Source organism: Somniosus microcephalus, chromosome 3, assembly GCF_052327205.1.
Source record: "Somniosus microcephalus isolate GS21.2 chromosome 3, FLI_Smic_1.0, whole genome shotgun sequence".
NCBI lineage: Eukaryota > Metazoa > Chordata > Chondrichthyes > Squaliformes > Somniosidae > Somniosus > Somniosus microcephalus.
The window spans coordinates 163,389,920-163,417,558 of record NC_140989.1 but is presented as its reverse complement, the minus strand read 5'-3'; the positions used below and the strand labels follow the sequence as shown (position 1 = coordinate 163,417,558).

Genomic DNA, 27,639 nt, shown 5'->3' with positions numbered 1-27,639 from the left:
CCTCCTTGGTTGCCTGCCCAGGCAAAACCCATTGCTACATAACTTTAGTTTTTGACCCCACGTCCAGTCTGTCACCCAGACTGCTTCCACTTCTGGATCTTTGCTCACTTAACACCCTTATCTCTTCTGCTGAAACTCTAATCCACACCTTCTCCATCGAGAGTTGATTTCTCAAATGTTCCTCTTGCCATCCTCCTCAGCTTCCTTCTTCACAAACTTCAGCCTGAGTTGTTGCCAACTTACCCCATCCTGTGTACCCACTGCTTCCTTACTTGCTAGTTCTCCTTGTGCCCTAGCAAATCCCCGCACAGCCTCAATCACACCTTCAACCTCTGACTCTGGATTAGCTGATTATTCCCCACTCCTTGTTCCACTATGCCCCCTCCCAGCACTCTGAAATTCTCTCCCAAAACCACTTTGCTTTACTACCTCCCCTGCCTTCACAACTTTCCTAAATTATCTCTTCAACCGTGCTTTTGATTTTCCCCACCCTTAACTCCTCTCCTGCTTGGTGCCCACTTCTCAGTGTAAAGCATTTGAAAATGTTCCTTTACATGACCTTTTTGTACTCATTGAGATGTGGCACATTAGCACATGGGAATGTAATTCTTCTGATTTCACTCATTTAGTGTCAGCAGCAAGCACTCCCAGATCAGGTATAGTACAATCAGATTTACAGTAAACCTCGGATGCTGGAAATCTGAAATAACAACAGAAAATGCTGGAAATACTCAGGCCAGGCAGCATCCGTAGAGAGAGAAACAGAGTTAACGTTTCAGGTCTGGGACCCTTCTTCAGAACTGGAAAAAGCTGGAGATGTAACAGATATTAAGCAGGTACAGAGACGGTGGGGGGGGGGGGGGGGGGGGTGGTTAGGAGGGGAGGAAGGAATAGAAAGAACATCCTGTACTTTTGTAAGAGGCAGGAAAGATAAAATGTTGCAAATGGGAATGGCAAAAATCATACTGCATGAAAAATGGGGGCAGGGATAATTATCTGAAATTGTTGAACTCAATGTTGAGTCCGGCAGACTGCAAAGTGCCCAATCGAAAGATGAGGTGCTGTTCCTCGAGCTTACGTTGAGCTTCATTGGAACAATGCAATAGCCCGAGGACAGAGAGATCAGAGTGGGAGTGAAGCGGTGAATTAAAGTGACAGGCGACCGGAAGCTCAGGGGCACCCGTACGGACTGAACGGAGGTGTTCCGCAAAGCGGTCGCCCAATCTGCGTTTGGTCTCCCCAATGTAGAGGAGACCGCATCGTGAGCAGCGAATACAGTATATTAAATTGCAAGAAGTACAAGTAAATCGCTGTTTCACCTGGAAGGGGTGTTTGAGGCCCCGGACAGTGGGAAGGGAGGAGGTAAAAGGGCATGTGTTGCATCTCCTGCGCTTGCACAGGAAGGTGCCAGGTGAAGGAGAAGGGCTGTTGGGGGTGAATGAGGAGTGGACCAGGGTGTCGCGGAGGGAGCGGTCCCTTCGGAATGCTGAAAGGGGAGGCAAGGGGAAGATGTGTTTGGTGGTGGGATCACATTGGAGGTGGTGGAAAATGATCCATTGAATGTGGAGGTTGGTGGGGTGAAAGGTGAGGACAAGGGGAACCCTATCGTGGTTCTGGGAGGGAGGGGCAGGGGTGAGAGCAGAAGTGCGGGAAATAGAACAGACACGGTCAAGGGCCGTGTCAACCACGGTAGAGGGGAATCCTCGGTTGAGGAAAAAGGAAGACATGTCAGAAGCACTAGTATGGAAGGTGGCATCGTCAGAACAGACGCGGCGGAGACGGAGAAACTGGGAGAATGGAATAGAGTCCTTACAGGAAGTGGGGTAGGAGGAAGTGTAGTCCAGGTAGCTGCGGGAGTCAGTGAGCTTGTAGTGGATGTTTGTTGAAAGCCGATCGCCAGAAATGGAGACGGAGAAGTCAAGGAAGGGAAGGGAAGAGTCGGAGATGGACCATGTGAAGGTGAGGGAAGGGTAACAACAGAAAATGCTGGAAATACTCAGCAGGCCAGGCAGCATCCGTAGAGAGAGAAACAGAGTTAACGTTTCAGGTCTGGGACCCTTCTTCAGAACTGGAAAAAGCTGGAGATGTAACAGATATTAAGCAGGTGCAGAGACAACAGAAAATGCTGGAAATACTCAGCAGGAACAACAGAAAATGCTGGAAATACTCAGCAGGAACAACAGAAAATGCTCACCTTCACATGGTCCATCTCCGACTCTTCCCTTCCCTTCCTTGACTTCTCCGTCTCCATTTCTGGCACGTCTGTTCTGACGATGCCACCTTCCATACTAGTGCTTCTGACATGTCTTCCTTTTTCCTCAACCGAGGATTCCCCTCTACCGTGGTTGACACGGCCCTTGACCGTGTCTGTTCTATTTCCCGCACTTCTGCTCTCACCCCTGCCCCTCCCTCCCAGAACCACGATAGGGTTCCCCTTGTCCTCACCTTTCACCCCACCAGCCTCCACATTCAATGGATCATTTTCCACCACCTCCAATGTGATCCCACCACCAAACACATCTTCCCCTTGCCTCCCCTTTCAGCATTCCGAAGGGACCGCTCCCTCCGCGACACCCTGGTCCACTCCTCATTCACCCCCAACAGCCCTTCTCCTTCACCTGGCACCTTCCTGTGCAAGCGCAGGAGATGCAACACATGCCCTTTTACCTCCTCCCTTCCCACTGTCCGGGGCCTCAAACACCCCTTCCAGGTGAAACAGCGATTTACTTGTACTTCTTGCAATTTAATATACTGTATTCGCTGCTCACGATGTGGTCTCCTCTACATTGGGGAGACCAAACGCAGATTGGGCGACCGCTTTGCGGAACACCTCCGTTCAGTCCATACGGGTGCCCCTGAGCTTCCGGTCGCCTGTCACTTTAATTCACCGCTTCACTCCCACTCTGATCTCTCTGTCCTCGGGCTATTGCATTGTTCCAATGAAGCTCAACGTAAGCTCGAGGAACAGCACCTCATCTTTCGATTGGGCACTTTGCAGTCTGCCGGACTCAACATTGAGTTCAACAATTTCAGATAATTATCCCTGCCCCCATTTTTCATGCAGTATGATTTTTGCCATTCCCATTTGCAACATTTTATCTTTCCTGCCTCTTACAAAAGTACAGGATGTTCTTTCTATTCCTTCCTCCCCTCCACCGTCTCTGCACCTGCTTAATATCTGTTACATCTCCAGCTTTTTCCAGTTCTGAAGAAGGGTCCCAGACCTGAAACGTTAACTCTGTTTCTCTCTCTATGGATGCTGCCTGGCCTGCTGAGTATTTCCAGCATTTTCTGTTATTACAGTAAACCTCCCTCTACTCGGCCCCAACAACAACCCCCAGCCCTAAACTCTGTTGCATCAGATCTATATTAATATTATTATCTATATTAATGACCTAGATGAAGGGACTGAGTGTAATGTGTCCAAGTTTGCTGATGATACAAAGCTAGGTGGGACAGTAAGCTGTGAGGAGAACACAGTCTGCAAAGGGAGATAGATAGACTAAGTGAGTGGGAAGTAAGGTGGCAAATGGAGTATAATGTAGGGAAATGTGAGGTTATTCACTTTGGTAGGAAGAATAGAAAAACTTTTTTTTTTTAAATGGTGAGAAACGTTCAAATGTTGGTGTTCAGAGAGATTTGGTGTCCGTGCAAGAAACACAGGAAGCTAGCATGCAGGTACAGCAAGCAATAAGGAAGGCAAATGGCATGTTGGCCTTTATTGCAAGGGGGTTTGGAGTATAAGAGTAAGGAAGTCTTGCTACAATTGTACAGGGCCTTGGTGAGACCACACCTGGAGTACTGTGCACAGTTTTGGTCTCCTTATCTAAGGAAGGATATACTTGCCTTGGAGGCGGTGCAACGAAGGTTCACTAGATTGATTCCTGGGATGAGAGGGCTGTCTAATGATGCGAGATTGTGTAGAATGGGTCTATACTCTCTGGAGTTTCGAAGAATGAGAGGTGATCTCATTGAAACATACATGATTTTGAAGGGGATTGATAGGGTAGATGCTGAGAGGTTGTTTCCCCTGGCTGGAGTGTCTAGAACTAGGGGGTCTCAGGATAAGAGGTAGGCCATTTAAGACTGAGATGAGGAGGAATTTCTTCACTGAGGGTTGTGAATCTTTGGACTTCTCTGCCTCAGAGGGCTGTGAATGCTGAGTCTGAGTATATTTAAGGCTGAGATAGATAGATTTTTGGACTCTAGGGGAATCGAGGGATATGGAGATCGGGCGGGAAGGTGGAGTTGAGGTCGATGATCAGCCATGATCTTATTGAATGGCGGAGCAGGGTCAAGGGGCCATATGGCCTACTCCTCTTGCTTCTTATGCTGACACTGGGTGACAGTTATCCTGTGGCACTGCCAAATTAGGTTCTGTTTCAGGCTGTAGGCCCCTGCCTACCAGGAACTGGATTGAGACTGGACAATTTCATTTCACATAGGACCGTCACAATCTGCAGACTTCCAAGAAGTCTAGGGCTGGATTTGAACCTAGCTCCCATTGTGAGAAGCCAGTGCCTAATCCACTGCGCTATCCACTTCCCCTTTGTATGTGAGCATTATATAAATGCAAATTGTTTTACTCTTAACTTTAACCCCCAACTCCATCCAAAATTTGACTCTTCCAATATCTGGAGAGCCATCAGCACAGTGTGTGGAAGCAGTAAAGAAAGCAAATAAGATCTTGGGTGTCTAGCAAAGGTAGCGCATAAGGCCCAGGAAGTGATAATGAACCTGCACAAAGCACTGATCCAGCCTCACCAGGAGCACTGTACTACAGTGGGCACTCCTGGCGTTGGAGGGAGTACGCCACAACTGGGAAATCATAGAATGATACAGCACAAAAGGAGGTCATTCATGCCACGTCTTTGAAAGAACTATCCAATTAGTCCCACACCCCTTCTCTTTCCCTATACCCACCCCTACAATTTTTTCCCTTCAAGTAGTTATCCAATTCCCTTTTGAAAGTTACTATTGAATCTGCTTCCACCACCCTTTTCAGGCAGTATATTCCAGATCATAACAATTCATTACTTAAAATGTTTCCCCTCATGTCATTTTTTTTGCCAATTACCTTAAATCTGTGTCCTTTGGTTACTGACCCTCCTGCCACTGCAAACAGTTTTTCCTTATTCACTCCATCAAAACCCTTCATGATTTAGAACACCTCTATTAAATCTCCCCTTAACTTTCTCGGCTCTAAGGAGAACAATCCCAGCTTCTCTAGTCTCTCCGCATAAGTGAAGTCCTACATCCCTGGTATCATTCTAGTACATCTCCTCTGCACCCTCTCCAAGCCTTGACCTCCTTCCTAAAGTGTGGTGCACAGAATGGCCACTATACTCCAGTTGGGGCCTAACCAGTATTTTATAGAGGATTAGCATAACTTCCTTGCTTTTGTACTCTATGCCTCTGTTTATAAAGCCAAGGATCCCGTGTGCTTTTTTAACAGCCTTCTCAACTTGTCCTGTCACCTTCAAAGATTTGTGTACGTACACCCCTAGGCCTCTCTGCTCCTGTACCCCCTTTAAAATTGTACCATTTATTTTATATTGCCGCTCCTCATTCTTCCTACCAGAATAAATCACTTCACAGTTCTCTGCTTTAAATTTCATCTACCATGTGTCTGCCCATTTCACCAGTCTGTATGTCCTCCTGAAGTAAGTTACTATCCTCCTCACCATTTACTACATTTCTGAGTTTCGTGTCATCTGCAGACTTTGAAATTATGCCCTGTATTCCCAAGTCCAGGTCATTAATATATGCCAAAAAGAGGAGTGTCCTAATACCAACCCCTGGGAGACACCACTCTATACTTTCCTCCAGTCTGAAAAACAATCGTACACCATTAGTCTCTGCTTTCTCTCTCAGCCAATTTTGTATCCACACAGCGTCTGCCCCTTTAATCCCATGGGCTTCAATTTTGCTAACAAGTGTTTTATGTGGTACTTCAAACGCCTTTTGAAAGTCCATATACACATTAATCACACTGCCCTAATCAACCCTCTCCGTTACTTCATCAAAGAACTCAATCAAGTTAGTCAAACACAATTTGCCTTTAACATCCATGCTGGTTTTCATTTATTAACCTTTTTTTAAGTGCCAATTATTTTTGACCTGGATTATTGTCTCAAAGTTTCCCCACCACCGTCCGGCTGACTGACCTGTGGTTGCTGGGTTTATCCCTCTCCCTTTTTTGAACAGGGATGTAACATTTGCAGTCCTCTGGCACCACTTCCATATCTAAGGAGGATTGGAAGATTCTGGCCAGTGCCTTTGCAATTTTCAGTTGGGGTCTAACTAGTGTTTTATAAAGGTTTAGCATAACCACCTTGGCAACCTAGGATGCATCCCATCTGGACCTCGTGACTTCTACTTTGAGCCCTGCCAACCTTTTAAGTACCTCTATCTTATTTTTATCCGATCCAATTTCTCCACTGCCTCCTCCTTTACTGTGACATTGGCAGCATCCTTTTATTTAGTGAAGACTGATGCAAAGTACTCATTTATTCCCTCAGCTATGCCCTCTGCTTCCACGAGAAGATCTCCTTTTTGGTCCCTAATCAGCCTCACTCTTCCTTTGACTACCTTTTTACTGTTTTATAGAAGACTTTTGGGTTCCCTTTTATGTTATCCGCTAATCTATTCTCATACACTCTCTTTGCCCCTCTTATTTCCTTTTTCAGTTCTCTGTACATTCTGTATTCGGCTTTGTTCTCTACTATATTATGGACCTGACATTTATCATAAGCTTCCTTTTTCTGTTTCATTTTAATCTCTATATATTTAGTCATCCAGGGAGCTCTAGCTTTGGGTGTCCTTCCTTTCCCCCCTTGTGGGAATGTGCCTAGTCTATACCGAAACTATCTCCTCATTGCAGGCCTCCCATTGCTCATTTACTGTTCTACCTGCCAATCTTTGATTCCAATCCACTTGGACCAGAACCCTGTTCAACTCACTAAAATGAGCTCTCCTCCTATTGTGTTTCTTCATTTGATTCTTCCTTGTCCTTTTCCATAACTACTCTAAATCTAATGATAGTGATCCCAAAAGCTCTCCTGCTGAAACATACTCCATTGTCCCACTTCATTCCCCAGAACTAGATCCTACACTCATTCCATAGAGTCAGAGTTATACAGCACAGAAAGAGGTCCTTCGGCCCATCGTGTCCACGCCGGCCACCAAGCCCTGTCTATTCTAATCCCATTTTCCAGCACCTGGTCCGTAGCCTTGTATGCTATGGCATTTCAAGTGCTCGTCTAAATGCTTCTTGAATGTTGTGAAGGTTCCTGCCTCTACCACCCTTTCAGGCAGTGAGTTCCAGATTCCAACCACCCTCTGGGTGAAAAAGTTTTTCCTCAAATCCCCTCTAAACCTCCTGCCCCTTACCTTGAAACTATGCCCCCTTGTTATTGACCCCTCTACTAAGGGGAAAAGTTCCTTTCTATCTACGCCCCTCATAATTTTGTACACCTCAATCAGGTCCCCCCTCAGCCTTCTCTGCTCTAAGGAAAATAACCCCAGCCTGTCCAGTCTCTCTTCATAGCTGAAGCGCTCCAGCCCAGGTAACATCCTGGTGAATCTCCTTTGCACCCTCTCCAATGCAATCACATCCTTCCTATAGTGTGACGACCAGAACTGCACACAGTATTCCAGCTGTGGCCTAAGTAGCGTTTTGTACAGCTCAATCATAACCTCCCTGCTCTTATATTCTATGCCTCGGCTAATGAAGGCAAGTATCCCATATGCCTTTTTAACCACCTTATCTACCTGTCCTGCTGCCTTCAGGAATCTATGTATTTGCACACCAAAGTCCCTCTGATCCTCTGTCCTACCATTCATTGTGTATTCCCTTGCCTTGTTAGTCCTCCCAAAATGCATCACCTCACACTTTTCAGGGTTAAATTCCATTTGCCACTGTTCTGCCCATCTGACCAACTCGTCTATCGTCCTCTAGCCTGAGGCTTCCCTCCTCGCTATTTACCACTCCACCAATTTTCGTGTCATAGAAACATAGAAGATAGGAGCAGGAGTAGGCCATTCGGCCCCTCGAGCCTGTTCTGCCATTTAATGAGATCATGGCTGATCATCCAAATTCAGTACCCTGTCCCTGCTTTCTCCCCATATCCCTTGATCCCTTTAGCCTTAAGAAATATATCTAACTCCATCTTGAATATATTTATATTTAATGAATTGGCCTCTACTGCCTTCTGTGGTAGAGAATTCCACAGGTTCACCACTCTCCGGGTGAAGAAATTCCTCCTCATCTCTGTCCTAAATGGCTTACCCCTTATCCTTAGACTGACCCCTGGTTCTGGACTCCCCAGCCATCTGGAACATCCTTCCTGCATCTAGTCTGTCTAGACCTGTTAGAATTTTATAAGTTTCAATGAGATCCCCTCTCATTCTTCTAAACTCCAGCGAGTATAAGCCCAATTGACCCAATCTCTCCTCATACGTCATTCCTGCCATCCCAGGTATTAGCCTGGTGAATCTTCGCTGCACTCCTTCCATGGCAAGAACATCCTTCCTCCGATAAGGCGACCAAAACTGCACACAATACTCAAGGTGTGGTCTCACCAAGGCCCTGTACAACTGCAGCAAGAAATCCTTGTTCCTGTACTTGAACCCTCTTGCTACGAAGGCCAACATACCAGTTGCCTTCTTAACCGCCTGCTGCACCTGCATGCTTACCTTCAGCGACTGGTGCATAAGGACACCCAGGTCTCGTTGCACTTCCCCTTCTCCCAATCTATTGCCATTCAGATAATCTGCCTTCCTGTTTTTGACACCAAAGTGGATAACCTCGCATTTATCCACATTATACTGCATTTACCATGCATCTGCCCAATCACCCGACCTGTCCAAATCATACTGGAGTTTCTCTGCATCCTCCTCACAGCACACACGCCCACCCAGCTTTGTGTCATCTGCAAACTTGGAGATATTACATCTAGTTCCCTTGTCTAGATCATTAATATATATTGTGAATAACTGGGGTCCTAGCACCGATCCCTGCGGTACCCCACTAGTCACTGCCTGCCACTCAGAAAAAGAGCCGTTTATTCCAACTCTTTGCTTCCTGTCTGCCAACCAGTTCTCTATCCAAGTCAGTACCTTGCCCCCAATCCCATGTGCTTTAACTTTACACGCTAATCTCTTATGCAGGACCTTATCAAAAGCCTTCTGAAAGTCCAAATACACCACATCCACTGGTTCTCCCTTATCTATTCTACCAGTTACATCCTCAAAAAATACTAGTAGATTAGTCAAGCATGATTTACCTTTTGTAAATCCATGTTGACTTTGTCCGATCCTGTCACTGTTTTTCCAAGTGCTCTGCTATTACATCTTTTATAATGGACTCTTGCATTTTCCCCACTACCGATGTCAGGCTTACCGGTCTATAATTCCCCGCTTTCTCTCTACCACCTTTTTTGAATAGTGGGGTTACATTAGCTACCCTCCAATCCATGGAAACTGTTCCAGAGTCTATAGAATTTTGGAAGATGACCAACAATGTATCTACTATTTCTAGGGCCACTCCCTTAAGTACTCTAGGATGCAGATGATCAGGCCCTGGGGATTTATCGGCATTCAATCCCGTCAATTTCCCTAACACCATTTCCCTACAAATACTGATTTCTTTCAGTTCCACCCTTTCATCAGACCCTATTTTCCCCGACATTGCTGGGAGTTTATTTGTCTCCTCCTTTGTGAAGACAGAACCAAAGTATGTATTTAATTGGTCTGCCATTTCTTTGATCCCCATTATAAATTCCCCTGATTCTGACTGCAAGGGACCTACGCTTGACTTCACCAATCTTTTTCTCTTCACATATCTATAGAAGCTTTTACAGTCAGTTTTTATGTTCCCTGCGAGCTTACTCTCATACTCTATTTCCCCCCTCCTAATTAATCCCTTTGTCCTCCTTTGCTGAATCCTAAACTGCTCCCAATCCTCAGGTTTCTGCTTTTTTTGGCCAATTTATATGTCCTCTCCTTGGATCTTATGCTATCCCTAATTTCCCTTGTTAGCCATGGTTGAGTCACCTTTTTAAAAATGTTTATGCCAAACAGGGATGAACAAATTCTGTAGTTCATCCATGTGATCTTTCAATGTTTGCCATTGCCTATCCACCGTCAACCCTTTAAGTAACGTTCCCCAATCTATCCTAGCCAACTCACGCCTCATACCATCGTAGTTTCCTTTATTTAAATTCAGGACCCTAGTCTGAGTCAAATACTGAGTCATCTGCGAACTTACTGATCATACCTCCTACATTCACAGCTAAATCATTAATATACACTACAAACAACAAAGGACCCAGCACCGATCCCTGCGGTACACCACTGGACACAAAAGTCACAAAAACAACCTTTGACCTTCACCCTCTGCCTCCTGCCACTAAGCCAATTTTGGATCCAATGTGCCAAGTTGCCCTGGACCCCATGGGCTCTTAACTTCTTGATCAGTCTCCCATGCGGGACTTTGTCAAAAGCCTTACTGAAGTCCATGTAGACCACATCAACTGCACTACCCTCATCCACATACCTAGTCACCCCCTCGAAAATTTCAATCAAATTGGTCAGACATGATTCCCCCCCCCAGACAAAGCTATGCTGACTATCCTTGATTAATCCTTGCCTTTCCAAGTGGAAACTAATTCTGTCCCTCAGAATTTTTTTACAATAATTTCCCTACACCGATGTTAGGCTCACTGGCCTGTAATTCCCTGGTTTATCCCTACTACCCTTCTTGAATAATGGTACTAAGTTAGCTGTTCTCCAGTCCTCTGGCACCTCCCCTGTGGCCAGAAAGGTTCTGAAAATTTGTGTCAGAGCCCCTGCAATCTCCTCCCTTGCCTCACACAGCAGCCTGGGATACATCTCGTCTGGGCCTGGGGATTTATCCACTTTTAAGCCCGCTAAAACCGCTAGTACCTCCTCCCTCAATATTAATTTGTTCAAGTATATCACAATCCCCCTGCCTGATTTCTATGCTTACATCGTCCTTCTCCATAGTGAACACAGATGCAAAATATTCATTTAAAACCTCACCTACATCTTCCAGCTCTACACACAGATTGCCACTTTGGTCCTTAATGGGCCCTACTCTTTCCCTGGTTATCCTCTTGCCTTTAATATACTTATAAAACACTTTGGGATTTTCCTTTATTTTTCCCGCCAGTGTTTTTTCATGCCCCCTCTTCGCTCTCCTAATTTCTTTAAGTACCCCCCTGCACTTTCTATACTCTTCTAGGGCTTCCACTGTTTAGTCCTTTTGTATCTGCCAAAAGCCTCCCTTTTTTTCCTAATCCATTCTTGTATATCCCTTGACATCCAGGGTTCCCTGGGCTTGTTGGTCCCACCCTTGACCTTTACGGGAACATGTTGGCGTTGTACACTCTCTATTTCCTTTCTGAAAGACTCCCACTGCTCTAATGTGGATTTTCCTACAAGTAGCTGATCCCAGTCCACTTTGGCCAGATCCTGCCTGATCATTAAAAATCAGCCTTCGCCCAATTTAGTACCTTTATTTCTGGTCCATCTTTGTCCTCTTCCATGACTACCTTAAATCTCACCAAATTATGGTCACTGTCACCAAAATGCTCTTCTACTGACACTTCTACCACTTGCCCGGCTACATTCCCTAGAATTAGGTCCAGTACCGCCCCCTCTCTTGTAGGACTTTCTACATGCTGGCTCAAAATGCTCTCCTGGATGCACTTTAAGAATTCCACACCCTCTAACTATCCCAGTTAATATTGGGGAAGTTGAAATCCCCTACTGTTATTACCCTATTATTCCTACACTTCTGAGATTTGCCGACATATCTGTCCCTGTATCTCCCCCTGACTATTGGGGGCCTATAATACACTCCCAGCAAAGTGCTTGCCCCCTTTTTGTTTTTAAGTTCTACCCATATGGCCTCATTAGAGGAACCTGCTAAGATATCATGCCTCCTTACAGCAGCAATTGACCCCTTGATTAATATTGCGACACCCCCTCCTCTTTTGCACCCCCGTCTGTCTCGCCTGAAGATTCTATACCCCGGAATATTGATCTGCCAGTCCTACCCCTCCCTCAACCATGTCTCTGCGATAGCAACAATATCATACTCCCATGTGTTCATCAACACCTTCAATTCATATGCTTTACTCACAAGACTCCTTGCATTAAAATAAATGCCATTCAGCCTTGCCATACTCCCTTGTGCTGTTACATATTTGCTCTGCCTTCCAGGCTAACTTGTTTTTTCCTCTGTATTTGGCTCTGCTTCACCCCCTACTATAGCTCCACTCTGTTTCCCATCCCCCTGCCAAGTTAGTTTAAATCCCCCCCCCCAGTACTAGCAAACCTCCCTGCAAGGATGTTGGTCCCGTTCAGGTACAACCTGTCCGACTTGTACAGGTCCCACCTTCCCCAGAAGCAGACCCAGTGATCCAGGAAACTAAAGCCCTCCCTCCTGCACCAACTCGTTAGCCATGCATTCATCTGATCTATCCTCCTATACTCACTAACATGTGGTACCGGGAGTAATCCAGAGATTACAACCTTTGAGGTCCTGCTTTTTAATCTGCTACCTAGCTCCTTAAATTCTTGCTGCAGGACCTCATCCCTTTTTCTACCCATATCATTGGTACCAATGTGAACCATGACCTCTGACTGTTCCCCCCTTCAGAATGCCCTGCAGCTGTTCAGTGACATCCTTGACCCTGGCACCAGGGAGGCAACATACCATCCTGGAGTCCCGTCTGCAGCCACAGAAACGTCTATCTGTTCCCCTTACGATAGAATCCCCTATCACTATTGCTCTCCCACTCATTTTCCTCCCCTCTTGTGCAATTGAGCCACTTGTAGTGCCACAGACTTGGCTCTTGCTGCATTCCCCTGAGAAACCATCTCCCCCATCAGTATCCCAAACAGAAAATCTGTTGGCGAGGGAGATGGACCCAGGGGACTCCTGCACTACCTTCCTAGTTCTTTTACTCTGTCTGGCAGTCACCCATTTCCTGTCTGCCTGTGCACTCTTTACCTGCGGTGTGACCACCTCGTTAAACATGCTATCCACAAAGATCTCAGCTTCGCGGATGCTCCACAGCGACTCCAGCCGCAGCTCCAGCTCCGAAACGCAGATTTCGAGTAGCTGCAGCTAGAGACACTTCCTGCACATGTGTTCGCCTTGGACACCGAAAGTGACCTTGACTTCTCACGGAGCACTCCACGCTGCCGAGCTGCCCTGCCATATCCTACTCTTAATTTACTCCCTTTAAATTATAGAACATTAAATACACTAGGGACCTTGCTTCCCTTTAAACACTACTTACTCTAAACTAGAGACCTTGCTTTTACTTTAATAACTGGACTGTAGAAATACTCACCGCTGGTTCTCTGTCCCCTCTTGTGCAGCTTTTTAGCTCCTGCTCTCCTGGAAGTTGAAAAAGAAAGTCCCTCCCTCCCTAACACTCTGTTCCAAACTGCACGCTAGCCTCCCTTATTTATACTGCTGAGATTTAAATAAGTGAGCTCTCTGGCGGTTACAGAACCAGATTACACCAGTTAATTAATCTCACCTCTCCAGCACAGAGCTTGCTTAGCCCCGCCCAAGCCTGGAAGAAACTTGAAACAGTAAATTTAAGTTAAATGCCAATTGCAAGCACTAGATTTTATTTATTAAAAAAAAGAGATTGACCTTTAAGATTCACTCCCTCACTCACCAAACTCGCAGCTTAACACTCTGTTCCAATCTGCACTCTGTGACAAACTGCACTCAAACTGTTCCTCATTGGGCTGGAAACATAGTGATCAAGAAGTTCTCTTGTACGCATTTCAGGAATTCCGACCCCTCATTGCCCGTTACACTGTTATCTTCCCAGTACATATTAGGATAGTTGAAGTCCCCCAGTTCTTGCATCTTTCTGCAATTAGCCTGCAAATTTGCTCGTCTATCTCCTTTCTCAGGAAATTGGGAATATTTGCACTGATTTAGTATGAATGGCATTCCACAAGTGGCTATATTTTATAATTGTATGCATATTATTTTGCAGGTTTAGCTTGATAACAGTCATAACAGCACAGAAGGAGGCCATTCGGCCCATCGAGTCTGCGCTGGCTCTCTGTAGAGGAATCCAGTCAGTTCCATTCCCCCGCTCTATCCCCGTAGCCCTGCAAGTTTATTTCCCTCAAGTGCCTATCCAGTCTCCCCTTGAAAATATTGATGGTCTCCGCTTCCGTCACCTCCGTCGGCAGCGAGTTCCAGGTCCTCGCCACTCGCTGCGTAAAAAAGTTTTTTCTCTCATTCCACCCTGTATCTCTTTCCAAAAAGAGGGTAGTGCAGTGGATGTGGTTTACATGGATTTCAGTAAGGCTTTTGATAAAGTCCCGCATAGGAGACTGGTCAGGAAGGTAAGAGCCCATGGGATCCAGGGTGCCTTGGCACATTGGATCCAAAACTGGCTTAGTGGCAGAAGGCAGAGGGTGATGGTGGAAGGTTGTTTTTGTGACTGGAAGCCTGTGTCCAGTGGGGTACCGCAGGGATCGGTGCTGGGTCCCTTGCTGTTTGTGGTCTACATTAATGATTTGGATGTGAATGTAAAAGGTATGATCAGTAAGTTCGCAGATGACACGAAAATTGGTGGGGTGGTAAATAGCGAGGCGGGAAACCTCAGGCTACAGGACGATATAGATGGGTTGGTCAGATGGGTGGAACAGTAGCAAATGGAATTTAACCCTGAAAAGTGTGAGGTGATGCATTTTGGACGGACTAACAAGGCAAGGGAATACACAATGAATGGTAAGACCCTAGGAAAGACGGAGGATCAGAGGGACCTTGGTGTGCATGTACATAGATCCCTGAAGGCAGCAGAACAGGTGGATAAGGTGGTTAAAAAGGCATATGGGATACTTGCCTTCATTAGCCGAGGCATAGAATATAAGAGCAGGGAGGTTATGATGGAGCTGTACAAAACGCTGGTAGGGCCACAGCTGGAGTACTGTGTGCAGTTCTGGTTGCCACACTATAGGAAGGATGTGATTGCTTTGGAGAGGGTGCAGAGGAGATTTACCAGGATGTTACCTGGGCTGGAGCGCTTCAGCTATGAAGAAAGACTGGACAGGCTGGGGTTGTTTTCCTTGGAGCAGAGAAGACTGAGGGGGGACCTGATTGAGGTATACAAAATTATGAGGGGCATAGATAGGGTGGATAGAAAGGAACTTTTCCCCTTAGTAGAGGGGTCAATAACAAGGGGGCATAGATACAAGGTAAGGGGCAGGAGGTTTAGAGGGGATTTGAGGAAAAACTTTTTCACCCAGAGGGTGGTTGGAATCTGGAACTCACTGCCTGAAAGGGTGGTAGAGGCAGGAACCCTCACAACATTCAAGAAGCATTTGGATGAGCACTTGAAATGCCATAGCATACAAGGCTACGGACCAAATGCTGGAAAATGGGATTAGATTAGACAGGGCTTGATGGCCGGCGTGGATGCGATGGGCCGAAGGGCCTCTTTCTGTGCTGTATAACTCTATGACTCTAAAACCTTAAATCTGTGTCCCCTAGTCCTTGTACTGTCAACTCGTGGGAACAACCTTTCTCTGTCTAGCCTATCCAAACCTGTCATAATCTTGTACACCTCTTATCAAATCACCTCCTTTGCTCTAATGAAAACAAATCCAGCTTCTCCAACCTATCCTTGTAGCTAAGATTTCCCATCCCCGAAACCATTCTGGTAAATCTCCTCTGCACCCTCTCGAGGGCCTTCACATCCTTCCTAAAGTGTGGTGACCAGAACTGGACGCAATACTCCAGTTGTGGCCTAACCAGCACTTTATAAAGGTTCAGCATAACTTCTCTGCTTTTGTACTCAATACCTCTATTTATGAAGCCCAAGATCCCATATGCTTTGCTAACCACTCTCTCAACATGTCCTGCCACCTTCAGGGACCGATGCACATTAACTCCCAGGTCCCTCTGTCCCTGCACACTCTTTAAAACTATGCCATTAAGTGTATATTGCCTCTCTCTGTTCCTTCTGCCAAAATGCATCACCTCACACTTCTCTGTATTAAATTCCATCTGCCACTTGTCTGCCCATTCTGCTAGCCTAACTATGTCCTGTTGCAGTTGATTGGTATCATCTTCACTGTTTGCCACACCCTCAAGTTTGGTGTCATCGGCAAATTTAGAAATTCTACTCTCTATTCCAATATCCAGGTCATTTATATATATCAAAAAAAGCAGTGGCCCAGCACTGACCCTTGGGGAACACCACTGTCTACCATCCTCCAGTCTGAAAAACAGCCATTTACCACAACTCGCTGATTTCTGTCCTTAAGCCAATTCCTTATACAAGCTGCCACTGACCCACCTATTCCATGCGCCTCAATTTTTTTAACCAGCCTTCTATGTGGTACTTTGTCAAATGCCTTCCTAAAATCCATGTAGACATCATCCATTGCATTCCCTTCATTAATCCTCCCTGTTACTTCATCAAAAAATTCAATTAGATTAGTCAAACACCATCTGCCTTTTACAAATCCGAGTCGGCTCTCCTTAATTAGCTTAGACCTCTCCAAGTGCCTGTTAATTTTTTTCTTGATTATTGTTTCTAAAACTTTACCCACCACTGATGTTAAACTGACCAGCCTGTAGTTACTAGGATTGTCCTTGCAGCCTTTCTTGAGTAACGGTGTCAGATTTGCCACTTTCCAATCCTAACAACCCTGCATCTAGGGAAGATTGGAAAATTATGGCAAGCCCTTCCGCTATCTCCTCCCCCACTTCCCTTAGCAACCTGGGATGCAAGCCATCTGGACCAGGAGACTTATCCAGTCTAAGCATACCCAGCCTTTCTAGCACATCCTGTCTATCAATTGTCACCCCTTCCATTGCATCTACTGCTATTTTGTCAACATGGTGAGACAGGTCAATTTATGAAGCTTTTTTTTATGCTGCTTCTGCTATAGTGCAACAGTAATCCCAGTCCTTCCTCTACAAGTGCTCCCAGATTTGAGACCGCTACCCCCACGAGGCCTCTCCAGAATGCTTGACAACCACCCCCTTCCCCACGAGCTCATAGGCCCCAGCACCTCATCTCCAGTTGCCCCAGGTACCCTTCTTCCTCCTCCTTCTCTTCCTGTCCCACTTGATTGACTGAATTAATCTCCAGTCTGAGATGCCGTAAAACAATCCCACCCTGTCCCAGTTGCTCTTGCATCCACACTTTTCTTCTCCACACCCCCTCCAAGTGGTGCCAGCCCTACCCCTGCTGTGCCATCATTCTGCCCAAGTACTCTCGGACCCCCCCCCCCCCCCACCCCAACCCCAACTGCCACTGAGTCCCAGGTTACTGACCTGTTTGTTTACCTCAGAATTTTAATGTCACTTTCCTTTTAAATCTGACTTCTGTAACTATGCTATGCATACCCAAAGGCCTGCTGTTGGAAAAGTCCCAGTATGCACATGGAGTCTTGTATAGTCATTATTGTAAATGCAGGATCTAACTCAGTTATTTATTTCAAACAAAAACAGAAAATGCTTGAAATCTTTGGAAGGGTCCACACCTGAAACATTATCTGGTCTCTTCCCTCCACAGATGCTGACTAACCTGTTAAGTGTTTCCAGTATTTTCTGTTTTTGTTTCAGACTTCCAGCACCTGCAGTTTTTTGCTTTTAATTATTTAACAGCTTCGATGTTTTGAGCTTAAAAATTGGGGGTGGACAATGGGGCTGGGTGTATGTTTTTAAGGGCTGCATTTGCTGCAGAGTGCCTGAAGTCTGTGGAAACCCAGTGAGATTCACCAATGATTTCATAAATTTCCCCCCCACAATTTTAGGGGAGAGGTATTACAGTAATATAACTTCCTGCCATCCTTAGTATGTTTCCCGATTCATAGTCTAGACATTACTGTTGGTGATATTTTCAGATGAATGTTTAATGTGTTTGAACAGCATTCCTGTGTGTGCTATTTTAACAGAGGTGGTGACCCATTTAAAATACGGCAAGATAGAACAGACAGGCATGAGTGTAATGAGTATTCATCTACAAAATTGTTAACTGTAACTTCTGCTTTTTAAAACAATTGCAGTTGACTTTGTAGTTTGCTGCATTTATAGCTTGTAGTTTACACTTGCTCCAGTGCAAATTCTAAGTGTTTTATTCAACAAGAACCTGTCAGTTTTCACCAGTTGTTGGCATATTACTCCCCAGAAGTCACTCTGATGACATCGTACTGTAAACGATTTGTTTTATATTTGGTTTACTTTTTTTCAACATTTCCCTTTTTTCCTTTGCCTAAAGTAGTTTCCTTAGTGTTGATTTCACTTCCTGTGTTAGTTAGTTATATAAAAATATATAAATTCTGTGTCACACTTTCAGTGTGCCACTAGGACATGGGGTGAAAAACTCAATTGGCTCAAATAACTAATTACCTGTTAAGTTAACAATCTGATTGGCTAAATGTCAACAAATCAAAGCGTAGGAAGATGTATCAGAGAATGTGTACCCAACAGAAAAATGAACACTGATTTTTTTTTTACAAATCAATCATTTACTAATTGGGAAAAGGCACAAAATCAGTCACGTTGCTCAAATAATTTCTTCACACTGTTTTCATCCAATATTTTTCTTCACTTGGGTAAGAGCGTACAGCTAGAAATAACTGAGTGTACAAAAAATTACACAATTCTGAAAAAATCACTAAACTTGCACATTAAATTAGTTATTAAATATTAGAAATTCCTGCCCTTGCATCTGGAGCTAGTTTCTTGAGTTCAAAATTTCATTTGAACCCGGATGCTAAGATTTTGGCTATTGTGCGGGTGTGTGTTGTACTTTTCATCCTGTTCCTGCGGAAGTACAATATCCACAGTCCATCACAACAGCCAAATAGAAAAGGTCTGGGAGTAATTGTGTGTATGAGATAGGCATGCAGTTGGGAATTGCAGTTTTCATTATGATACCCAGAGTGTACTGTGACAAACCAGTCAGAAAACACAGTTGTGAAGTGTGAATAGTGGTTGTGGAGAGTTCACTATTCATGTTTTATACAGTGTAAACTAAAGCCAATAAATTAAAAAAAATCCCAGCTAATGGTGTTATTTGGGATGAGGATAGTTTTGCTGAGGGGACATGATGTTTGTAGCAGGGAAAGTTTATGACGCACTTTGTCCAAAAGTTTGGCCATTATGGCTGGAGTCAGTCATAGCCAAAGCCGGATCACAGTAAAGGACCACCTGTTCAAGGTGCTGGTTATTGGAGACTATAGAATACCTGGCTGGTAATTGCTGCTCTGATTCAGTATGAACTACAACTCTATTATGAGAAATAAGGGGGAGTAAATATATTCTTACAATAACCTCTAGAGCACTTGCAGCTTCAGCAAATACTGCAAATTCACCCTGGACGTTAGAACAAAATATACATATTTTATAATGAGAAAGTTTTGGGGAGGGAAGAACAAAATTATTTGCATCTTAAGTAAAGTTTTGTAAAATGGTAGGTAAAGTATATTTTGTTAAGTATATTTATGATCCCTGTAGCTTTCAGTACCGGTAAAGTACCAATATGTATAATATTTACCCTCATCGGTTACCTGATAAACCGCTTAATTAAAAGCTGCAACGGAATCACAATAAACATCAGAAAATTAACTCCGCTTCCCAGACTGCTTGTGCCCATGCCATTGAAGATCTATTAGTGCTGCATTATTTACACTAAGTGCATAAAAACACTGCGCTGCTACAGTAAGAATTGATTGGTACTGTGTATACAAGAGAGGCCAGTGTTCAAATTAATTCTGGCAATTCCGTCCAGTGTGGGAAAATGGCTCAAAACGATCTAATTTGTTTGTTTCCCCATTAATTCAGTCATATAATCTCTCATTTTTTGATTTCATGCTCTCCATTTTACCATCATTTTGTTTATCTCCATTTAATTAATGTATTCTTTGTACCTGAATACGTGTACACATCACAGATGTCAGTTTAGTATTAGACCATGCATCACTTGCCTCCTAATACAAACTGCACAGGATGTTGAGTGGCCCCTAGCTGTCAGTGAATCTCTTTGCAAAATCCACACTATTCTACCAGAGTTAGACACGCATGATTCTGCCAACATTAAAACTGTCAGAGGTTGGAAAACTGCATCCTGTAACTTCACAATAGGAGTAGTCCATTCAGCCCTTCGAGCCTGTTCTGCCATTCAGTTAGATCATGGCTGATTTATACTGGCACAATGATCAATAACTGTGCTAAACAATGGTCACTGGAATTGACCAGCTAATCAAGGTGCACAATTTGGAGAGATTGGTCTTTAGTATTCTCTTAGAGATCCATCCACTGCTAGTGACCAACACTGCTATTTCCAAAGTTTTTTTCTTTATATACAAATTTGTGTTTATTGCCACTGAATTATTATTATTAATATTAATAATAATAGTAAAAGTCCTTTTCCTTGAAGAATAAGGAATATTCCATCAAGGTAGGTAATTGTTTTTCTCCATTTTAAAACTCTGCTTTCTCTTATATGTTGCCTTGGGTAGTTTTTCTGTTAAAAGCATTATAAATGCAAGTTGTTGAATTCTGAGTATTCATGTGTAAAAGAGTTAATTGCTGTTTTAAAAAAAAAAAAAAAACTTTTTAGACTTGGGATATCCAGCTGATATATAACACATTCATCTTGGTAAATTGTAGAGGAATGTGGAACTTTAAAATACATCCAAAACGAGTACAGTACAAGGCTGTTGCAGTTTTGGGTTCTCAGTTCAGTTGTTCTGTGTCTTGTGTTTAATGTAGCCTCCTTTCTTGTACCTCCTAGGGTCTAAATATGGAACTGGCTAACCATGGTCTAATCCTGCTACAACAACTCAATGCCCAGCGAGAGTTTGGCTTCCTGTGTGACTGCACAGTGGCTATAGGTGATGTCTATTTCAAGGCACATAAAGCAGTCCTTGCCTCGTTCTCCAATTACTTCAAAATGCTTTTTATCCATCAAACCAGGTAATGCTTTGACTCAAGATTTTAAACGAAAACAATTAAGAATATTGTGCCTGTTGTGATTTTACTTTACTTTCTTTTTCCATCTTCTATACCCCAATGGGTTTTCCCAGAGCAGGAATGTTCTAAAACATGAAAAAGGCACAGATACGATGTTCTTTTAAGACATTTTGACATTGATGGCACCAAGTTATCAGACAGTTGACTGCTTCCCTCTCACCTGCAGGATGAAGGGTGTGCTCTGCCCATAGTACACTTTCCCCAAGTGATAAAAATCTCTCTCTTCAACTGTGCTTTGTTAAACTTTAAAGTGACTTTTGTTACACTTTTTTTTGTTCTATTTTATGCCTCTGAGTCTGAAAACTGAGAATTTAGAATCATAGACATTTACAGCACAAGACCATTTAGCCCATCAGATTTTTCCTAGAGCAATCCAACTACAATTTAATTGTGTTATGTTCTCCCTGTAGCTTTATATCTTCCTCTGCTTCAAGTATTTATCAAATTTTCCCTTAAAAGATGCATTGCTCTCTGCCTCAGCCACTCCCTGTGGCAAAGCATTCAGTGCTCTCGTTACTTTCTGAGCAAAGAAATTTGTCCGAACACCTCTCTCTCTGACCATTTTAAATTGATGACCCCTCGTCGTGGCTCCCCAATCAGAGGAACTAATCTCTCCATATGCACTCTACTAAACCCCTTCATAATTTTAAACGCATCTATTAAATCTCCTCTTAGCTTTTTCTGTTCTTGTTGAAATAGCCTCAGTATCTTGAGTCTCTCCACATAGCTCAAGTTGCTCATCTCTGGTATCATACTGGTGAATCTACGCTGTACTCTCGATGGCTTTAATGTGTATTTTTTAATGGTGTCTGAAACTGTACTGTCGCTAAGCCTTGTACATTGGTGTATATGTGTAAGACCAATATTGGGAGCTCTTGATTATCCACCAATTTCCATTATCTCCTTCATTTTGATGGATAATAGAGTTCTGCTATATATTGACATCCTGATGCACATTAGACTTCATAAGCAAACCTGCAGAAAACCATAGGATTGTTTAGTATTTGTAAACATTTTAATATTTTTTCACAGTGACTGTGTCCGACTGAAACCAACGGATATTCAGCCAGATATCTTTAGCTACCTCCTGCATTTAATGTACACTGGGAAGATGGCTCCCCAGATTATTGATCCTGTCCGTCTTGAGCAGGGAATTAAGTTCCTGCATGCATACCCACTAGTTCAAGAAGCCAGCTTAGCCAGCCATGGAGCCATTCCTCGTCCCGATCAAGTTTTCGCGTGGACGTCTTCACTCTATGGCATCCAGATTGCAGATAATCAAACCGCACCTCAGAGTAGGTTATCAGCAGCAGGAGAAAAGTCTGGGCGAGAGCCCAGGTCTAATACTCATTCTTCTCGGATGGAGCAAGAAAGAGGTGCAGAAGGTAGCCAGCAGCATCCTCCGGGTGCACAGATTCTCCAGCCTTCTCAGCATATTGGGCAGTCATCTGTGGCACCTTTAGGCACACTACAAGGCTTGATTTCTCCAGCTGGTCCCCCAACAGCTGAAGAACGATGCGAGAATATCCCCATGTTAGATGGGCAGCCCGGAATACATGCAATAGCTCATGTTAAGCCCAGTATTATGAAAAGGAATAGTGGTTTTCCAAAGTTTTATGTCTGTCATCTTTGTGGCAGAAGGTTCACTCTACGAAGCAGCCTGCGCGAACACCTGCAGCTCCATACAGGAATGTCACTTCAAGTTACCAACCAAGCAGGAATGAATATGCTGGGCCAAATGGTAGAGCCTGGGAAACCTGCGAAAGATCCTGAGGAAATACCTGAAGCAGAAGTAATTAGCGATGGTGAGCTACAACAGAAGAATGATTCGCCAATGGCAGATGGCCAACTGCAAGCAGAAACACCACCCCCATCAGACATTGCAGACATTGACAACTTGGAGCTAGGGGATCAAGATAGGGAGGTAAAAAGGCGAAAGTACGAATGCTCCATCTGTGGACGTAAATTCATCCAGAAAAGTCACTGGCGAGAGCATATGTATATTCACACAGGCAAACCTTACAAGTGTAGTACCTGTGATAAAACATTCTGCAGGGCCAACCAGGCTGCCAGGCATGTGTGCCTTAACCAGAACTCTGATACCTTTATGATGGTGGATAATAAGCAAGCAATGCTCACTGAAGGTTCCTCGGAAGAAACTAGCCAGTCACTAATGGATCCAGTGTACCTAACAACAAACCAGTCAAACCAATCATACAAGTGCAATCTGTGTGATAAAAGCTTCTCAACTGCTAGTGAAGCTGTTCGGCATTCATGCCAAAACCAGAACTCTGATGCGTTTGTTTTGATGGAAGGCCAACCAACAGTGCAAGGGGAAGGCTCTTCAGAGGCTTGTGAAGTGACGGAAGCAAGCCAGTCACTGTCAGAGACGGTGCACAATGTGGAGGATGGTCAGGCCGTTTTAGTGGAATGAAAACTCTTCATTTACTCAACTTTTCAATGTGTTTCTTATAATGTACAATTCAAAATTAATAGTTGTTAGATATGAGGATGTTAAAGTTTATTTTCTAAATTAGTTCTGGGCTTTCTTTTCTGGCAAAAGCGGTCATTATTCATTATCCAAGGATCTTGTTACTTTTAAGATGAAAATTCAGGTGGCATAATTGTATCCGTCAGTGTTTGCACTCGAGTTCAGACTAGCCCCCGTCAATCATGAGCTGCTTTGGGACCAGGTTAGTAGTGTTCACGCTGTCACTAAAGGAAACTGATGTGCATTGTTCTTTCTTTACTTGTACTGGTGTTGCCTGATGAGTACCTCCCTTACAAAGTGGGTTGAGTAGGAAATTAAATCACGGTGTCCCAAAGACATAGAAGTTATCACATCATGATATGTATATGCCTCACTGAGCTATTTTCCACTCAGCCTCTCTAAACCAACTCCAGTCTCAAAGAAGTGAACAAACTCCTGTTGAGCCCATTGGATGTGTACTCAAACTAAAAGGTACCCAGTTTGAATAAAGTATTGGTGACTGACAGTTTCAAGGGGTTACGGTGCAGCACTTGACATTCTGTGCTTAAGTAAAAACTCCTGTTCCTCAAAAGAGATGCAAGAGCTGTTGGTAAATGTTCTTACGCTTCACTAATTATCAGCTGATCACTGAGTACACCCCACTTGTTGGTAGTATATTGCTACAAATGACGAATCATAAACAATATGCAGACAGGCTATTGTGGCATTGCTGAACCAATAATGAATCCAAAATGTTGGCATGCCCAGGGTTAAGTCATCATATGACTAACTCTCAAAAGTTGAACAACTCAGTCAATGTTATTGGCAAAGAAAAATGCATGAACCTGGGATGGTGAAATACCAAAAATGTTTTTATTTCAAAGATATTGCAGCGACTCCTGTGTCAACTAGAATGCCCTTCTAATGAGTGAATCATATATATGAAAAGTATTTCCTAGATAGAACTTGTTCGATATGGTATTAAATACAAATTGCTCACATATGGAAATGGAAATTTTGTTTCTTAGATATTCGAGACCTGTTTTCCAGTGTGATAGAACAAAGCTGTGCTCTGGTGCTCCACATTCTTCCCTATTTCCTTGTATAACCCTGTTTTTAAATGTGTTCAGTGTAAATCTGAATATCACTTTTACCTCACTTATTTACAATTTGCTCTTTGACCTGTCTGTGTAATCTGCTTTCGGGGGGGGAGGGGGGGGGGAGCTTAAAAGAACATCTATGCATGCTGACTTCAAAATACAGTAGTAGTATTTGTAACTTTAACTTGTTTTACAGAAGTAGTATATGCATTATTTATTCTGTGTTGTATGTCTTTATACATTTTTAGAGTTCTTAAATACTGGGCAAAAAACCTAAGCTGAAGAACAGCAATCCATAAAGAGAAAATCCATCCTTTCATCATATTCCAGATTAATTGTATCGTAGACTCGTAATCTGCAAAAAATTATCATTGCTATCTGAAGGGGGGAAAAAGGGGGTCTATGCTGCAAAAAGCAACTGTCAAATTTGGTTTATTGTTCAATAAATATTTACTGACTAAGTGTGCACATGTACCAAAAATGTTAACACTTGTCCTGTAGGTATTGTATAAGCTGTGTAGAAATTTATTTTTCCCCGCAAAACATTGATCTAGATTGGAACAAAAGTGACAGCATTTTTTTTTTTGATGCCCTGTCACACTGAGGTGAGCAAACTGAGAAATGTGCTCCTGGTGATTGACTTTTTCCAATTCGCCTGTTTTTATTTTTGCTGCTTAGTACACAAGAAGCTAACTTCATTCAAAACCGTACTAGTCAGATTAGTTAGTACCAATAGTGTTAGAGTGCCCTTATTGTAGACGTGCACTAAAAACACTTTCTGAAGTATATAGAATTAATAAGCATGATACTTACAACAAAATTACTAATTTTACCAATTGGTTATGAAAGGGTACACAAGACTGGTACATTTGGAACTGTTACTTATAAATGTTAGTGTTACAAGATGCATGAAACCCCAAGGTATTTTGTTTTATTGCTTATTATTTGTAGTTTTGTGTGTCTCTATATAGTTATTTAACCACTTTTTGTTTAGTAAGCCCCCAGAGATATACTAAGGTATTACTTGCAAACTTAAATTCCTAAACACAATGATGAAATTCCAGATAATAATGTGTGTAAATTGCTCTGTTGTTACAAGTTTTATATAGACTTATTATGGTAGGATTAATATTTGAAATAAAAAAATTCAACTGCCTTAAAATACTTAATAAAGCATAAACATGTTGTTCAGTGTCAAACCTATTATTTGCATTAATTATGGTTCAAATAAAGTGTAGGTTTTTAAAAAATCAGTATTTTGTGAAGCATGTTTCAAAAGGGAAAATATACAGTAATGTAGTTCAGTCTTGTAAAATGAGTCCCAGGTGAGGAGAGTACATTCCTTCATTCTAGTTAACAATAAGTAATACACTGTAGTATCTTTGACCAAAACAAATTGAGGATTGGCCAGTTTAATTGGGGGCATAAACATTTTCTTTTGGCCCAAAATGGCTCAAGATTTTCTGATCGTGATTTTAAATATGTTGATAATAGCGAAGCTGAAATTTACTTGAATTTCAAATTGCAGAGGTTAAGAGCATTGTTTTTTGTGACATCACCTGCAATAGCGCTCCTTATCAGCATTGTCAAGATTTCAAATGCATTGTACAGTGTTGCCTTTTTTATGTAACTTTTTTTTAAGTTGCTGCTCGGAAGCCAGCCAGTTCACCTGTGTAGTTGGGGGCTTATTTGACAAAGCATACATACAGATTAATTAAAAGAGTCGTGTATGCCTTGTTGATTAAGTCATGGGGCTAAGCTTCAACCTTACATTCTTTTTTCTATGATTTAGCATTTGTGTTTAGTCCTAAATACACAAACTGAATACACATCACATCTGTATTTGTCTTGATTCCATGCCACAACTTTACTGTTAAATCAAAAACTTTGTTAGTTAATAACTGTACAATGTGTAATATAACGCTGCCAATACCAAAGACTTGAATAAAACGAGCTTGGTAGGAACTGGAAACATTGTTGTACTGTCTCACTGAAACTTTTCTGCTGTATATTGTACCGATTACAGCTTTTCCACCTGTGGTATTTTGACCTGCCATGAAGTGAGTAATGGCTGCAATGGTATTACAAGATCACCAGATAATTATAGATGAGGCCCATCTTGATTCATCTATCCAGAGAGATGCTACCCCGCCCCATCGAACTGGACTCGGCCTTCAAGGTGCAATCTGACTAGAGCAATATAAAGTTTAATCAGTACCTCGTCTGACTTGTGCTCAACATCCTATTGGCTTTGTTGGTTGCTGCTCTCTATTGGTTGAGCGTCGCGTCGACTTGGAATCCTCTCTTAGTTTCTTTCACCTTCATCCTTAACTATCTCAAAACCATTCAAGGAGTACATGTGTGTTTATTTTTTCTTCCTATGTGTAATACTTAGATTTGTATACATTAAATTTCATCTCCGATTGAATAACTTAAATAACTTGCTCTCTCTCATTTCTGAGCTACCTTTTCTGATTCAAATGCAAATTTTAGCACTGCATTAAGTTTCTGAATCCAGATCACTTATGTAAATTAGAAACTGTAGTGGTCCCAGTACCGAGCCCTGTGATTCCCCACTCTGATAGAACTCCTAAACGACTACTTGTTTCCTACCCTTAAACCAGTTTCTTATCAATTCCCAGGGTTTCTCCTAATCCTGGCAAAGAGTAGAAGGATCCTGTAGCCTGGGAATGTGGTAGACCCACTGTGGTGGTTGGGGGGGGGGGGGGGGGGGGTCTGCCCTTGCTTAAAAGCTGTTCATTTCTAAAGTCCTCCTGTTCTCATTCATCGACCTGAAACGTTAACTCTGTTTCTCTCCACAGATGCTGAGCGTCTCCAGCATTTTCAGTTTTTATTACTGCTGCCTACAGGTCTGAGTTCCACTGTCTTGTCCTTATCAACAGGGTTGGAGTTTGCATGGAGAGCCAATGATAGGGCTTCACTAATATGATTGGTTTTGCTGTCACACAGATTATTGGGCATAATTGGTTGTTGCTTAAGAACAAGCA

The 27,639-nt window shown here is 43.1% G+C and overlaps 2 protein-coding genes across 3 annotated transcripts in view; both read left to right on the top strand.

Annotated features, from left to right (window-relative positions):
• The window catches only part of LOC147121515 (zinc finger and BTB domain-containing protein 2-like), a 45,400-nt gene extending 20,664 nt beyond the window's left edge, over positions 1–24,736 (top strand). The window contains exons 2-3 of the mRNA XM_085981833.1: positions 20,823–21,004; positions 22,094–24,736. Of these exons, the coding sequence (XP_085837959.1) occupies positions 20,832–21,004; positions 22,094–23,495 (1,575 nt within the window). The 5' untranslated portion in view covers positions 20,823–20,831 and the 3' untranslated portion in view covers positions 23,496–24,736. The remainder of the gene's footprint in view (positions 1–20,822; positions 21,005–22,093) is intronic.
• mthfd1l (methylenetetrahydrofolate dehydrogenase (NADP+ dependent) 1 like) overlaps positions 1–27,639 on the top strand; it is a 725,847-nt gene that overhangs the window by 306,077 nt on the left and 392,131 nt on the right. The window lies entirely within an intron of this gene.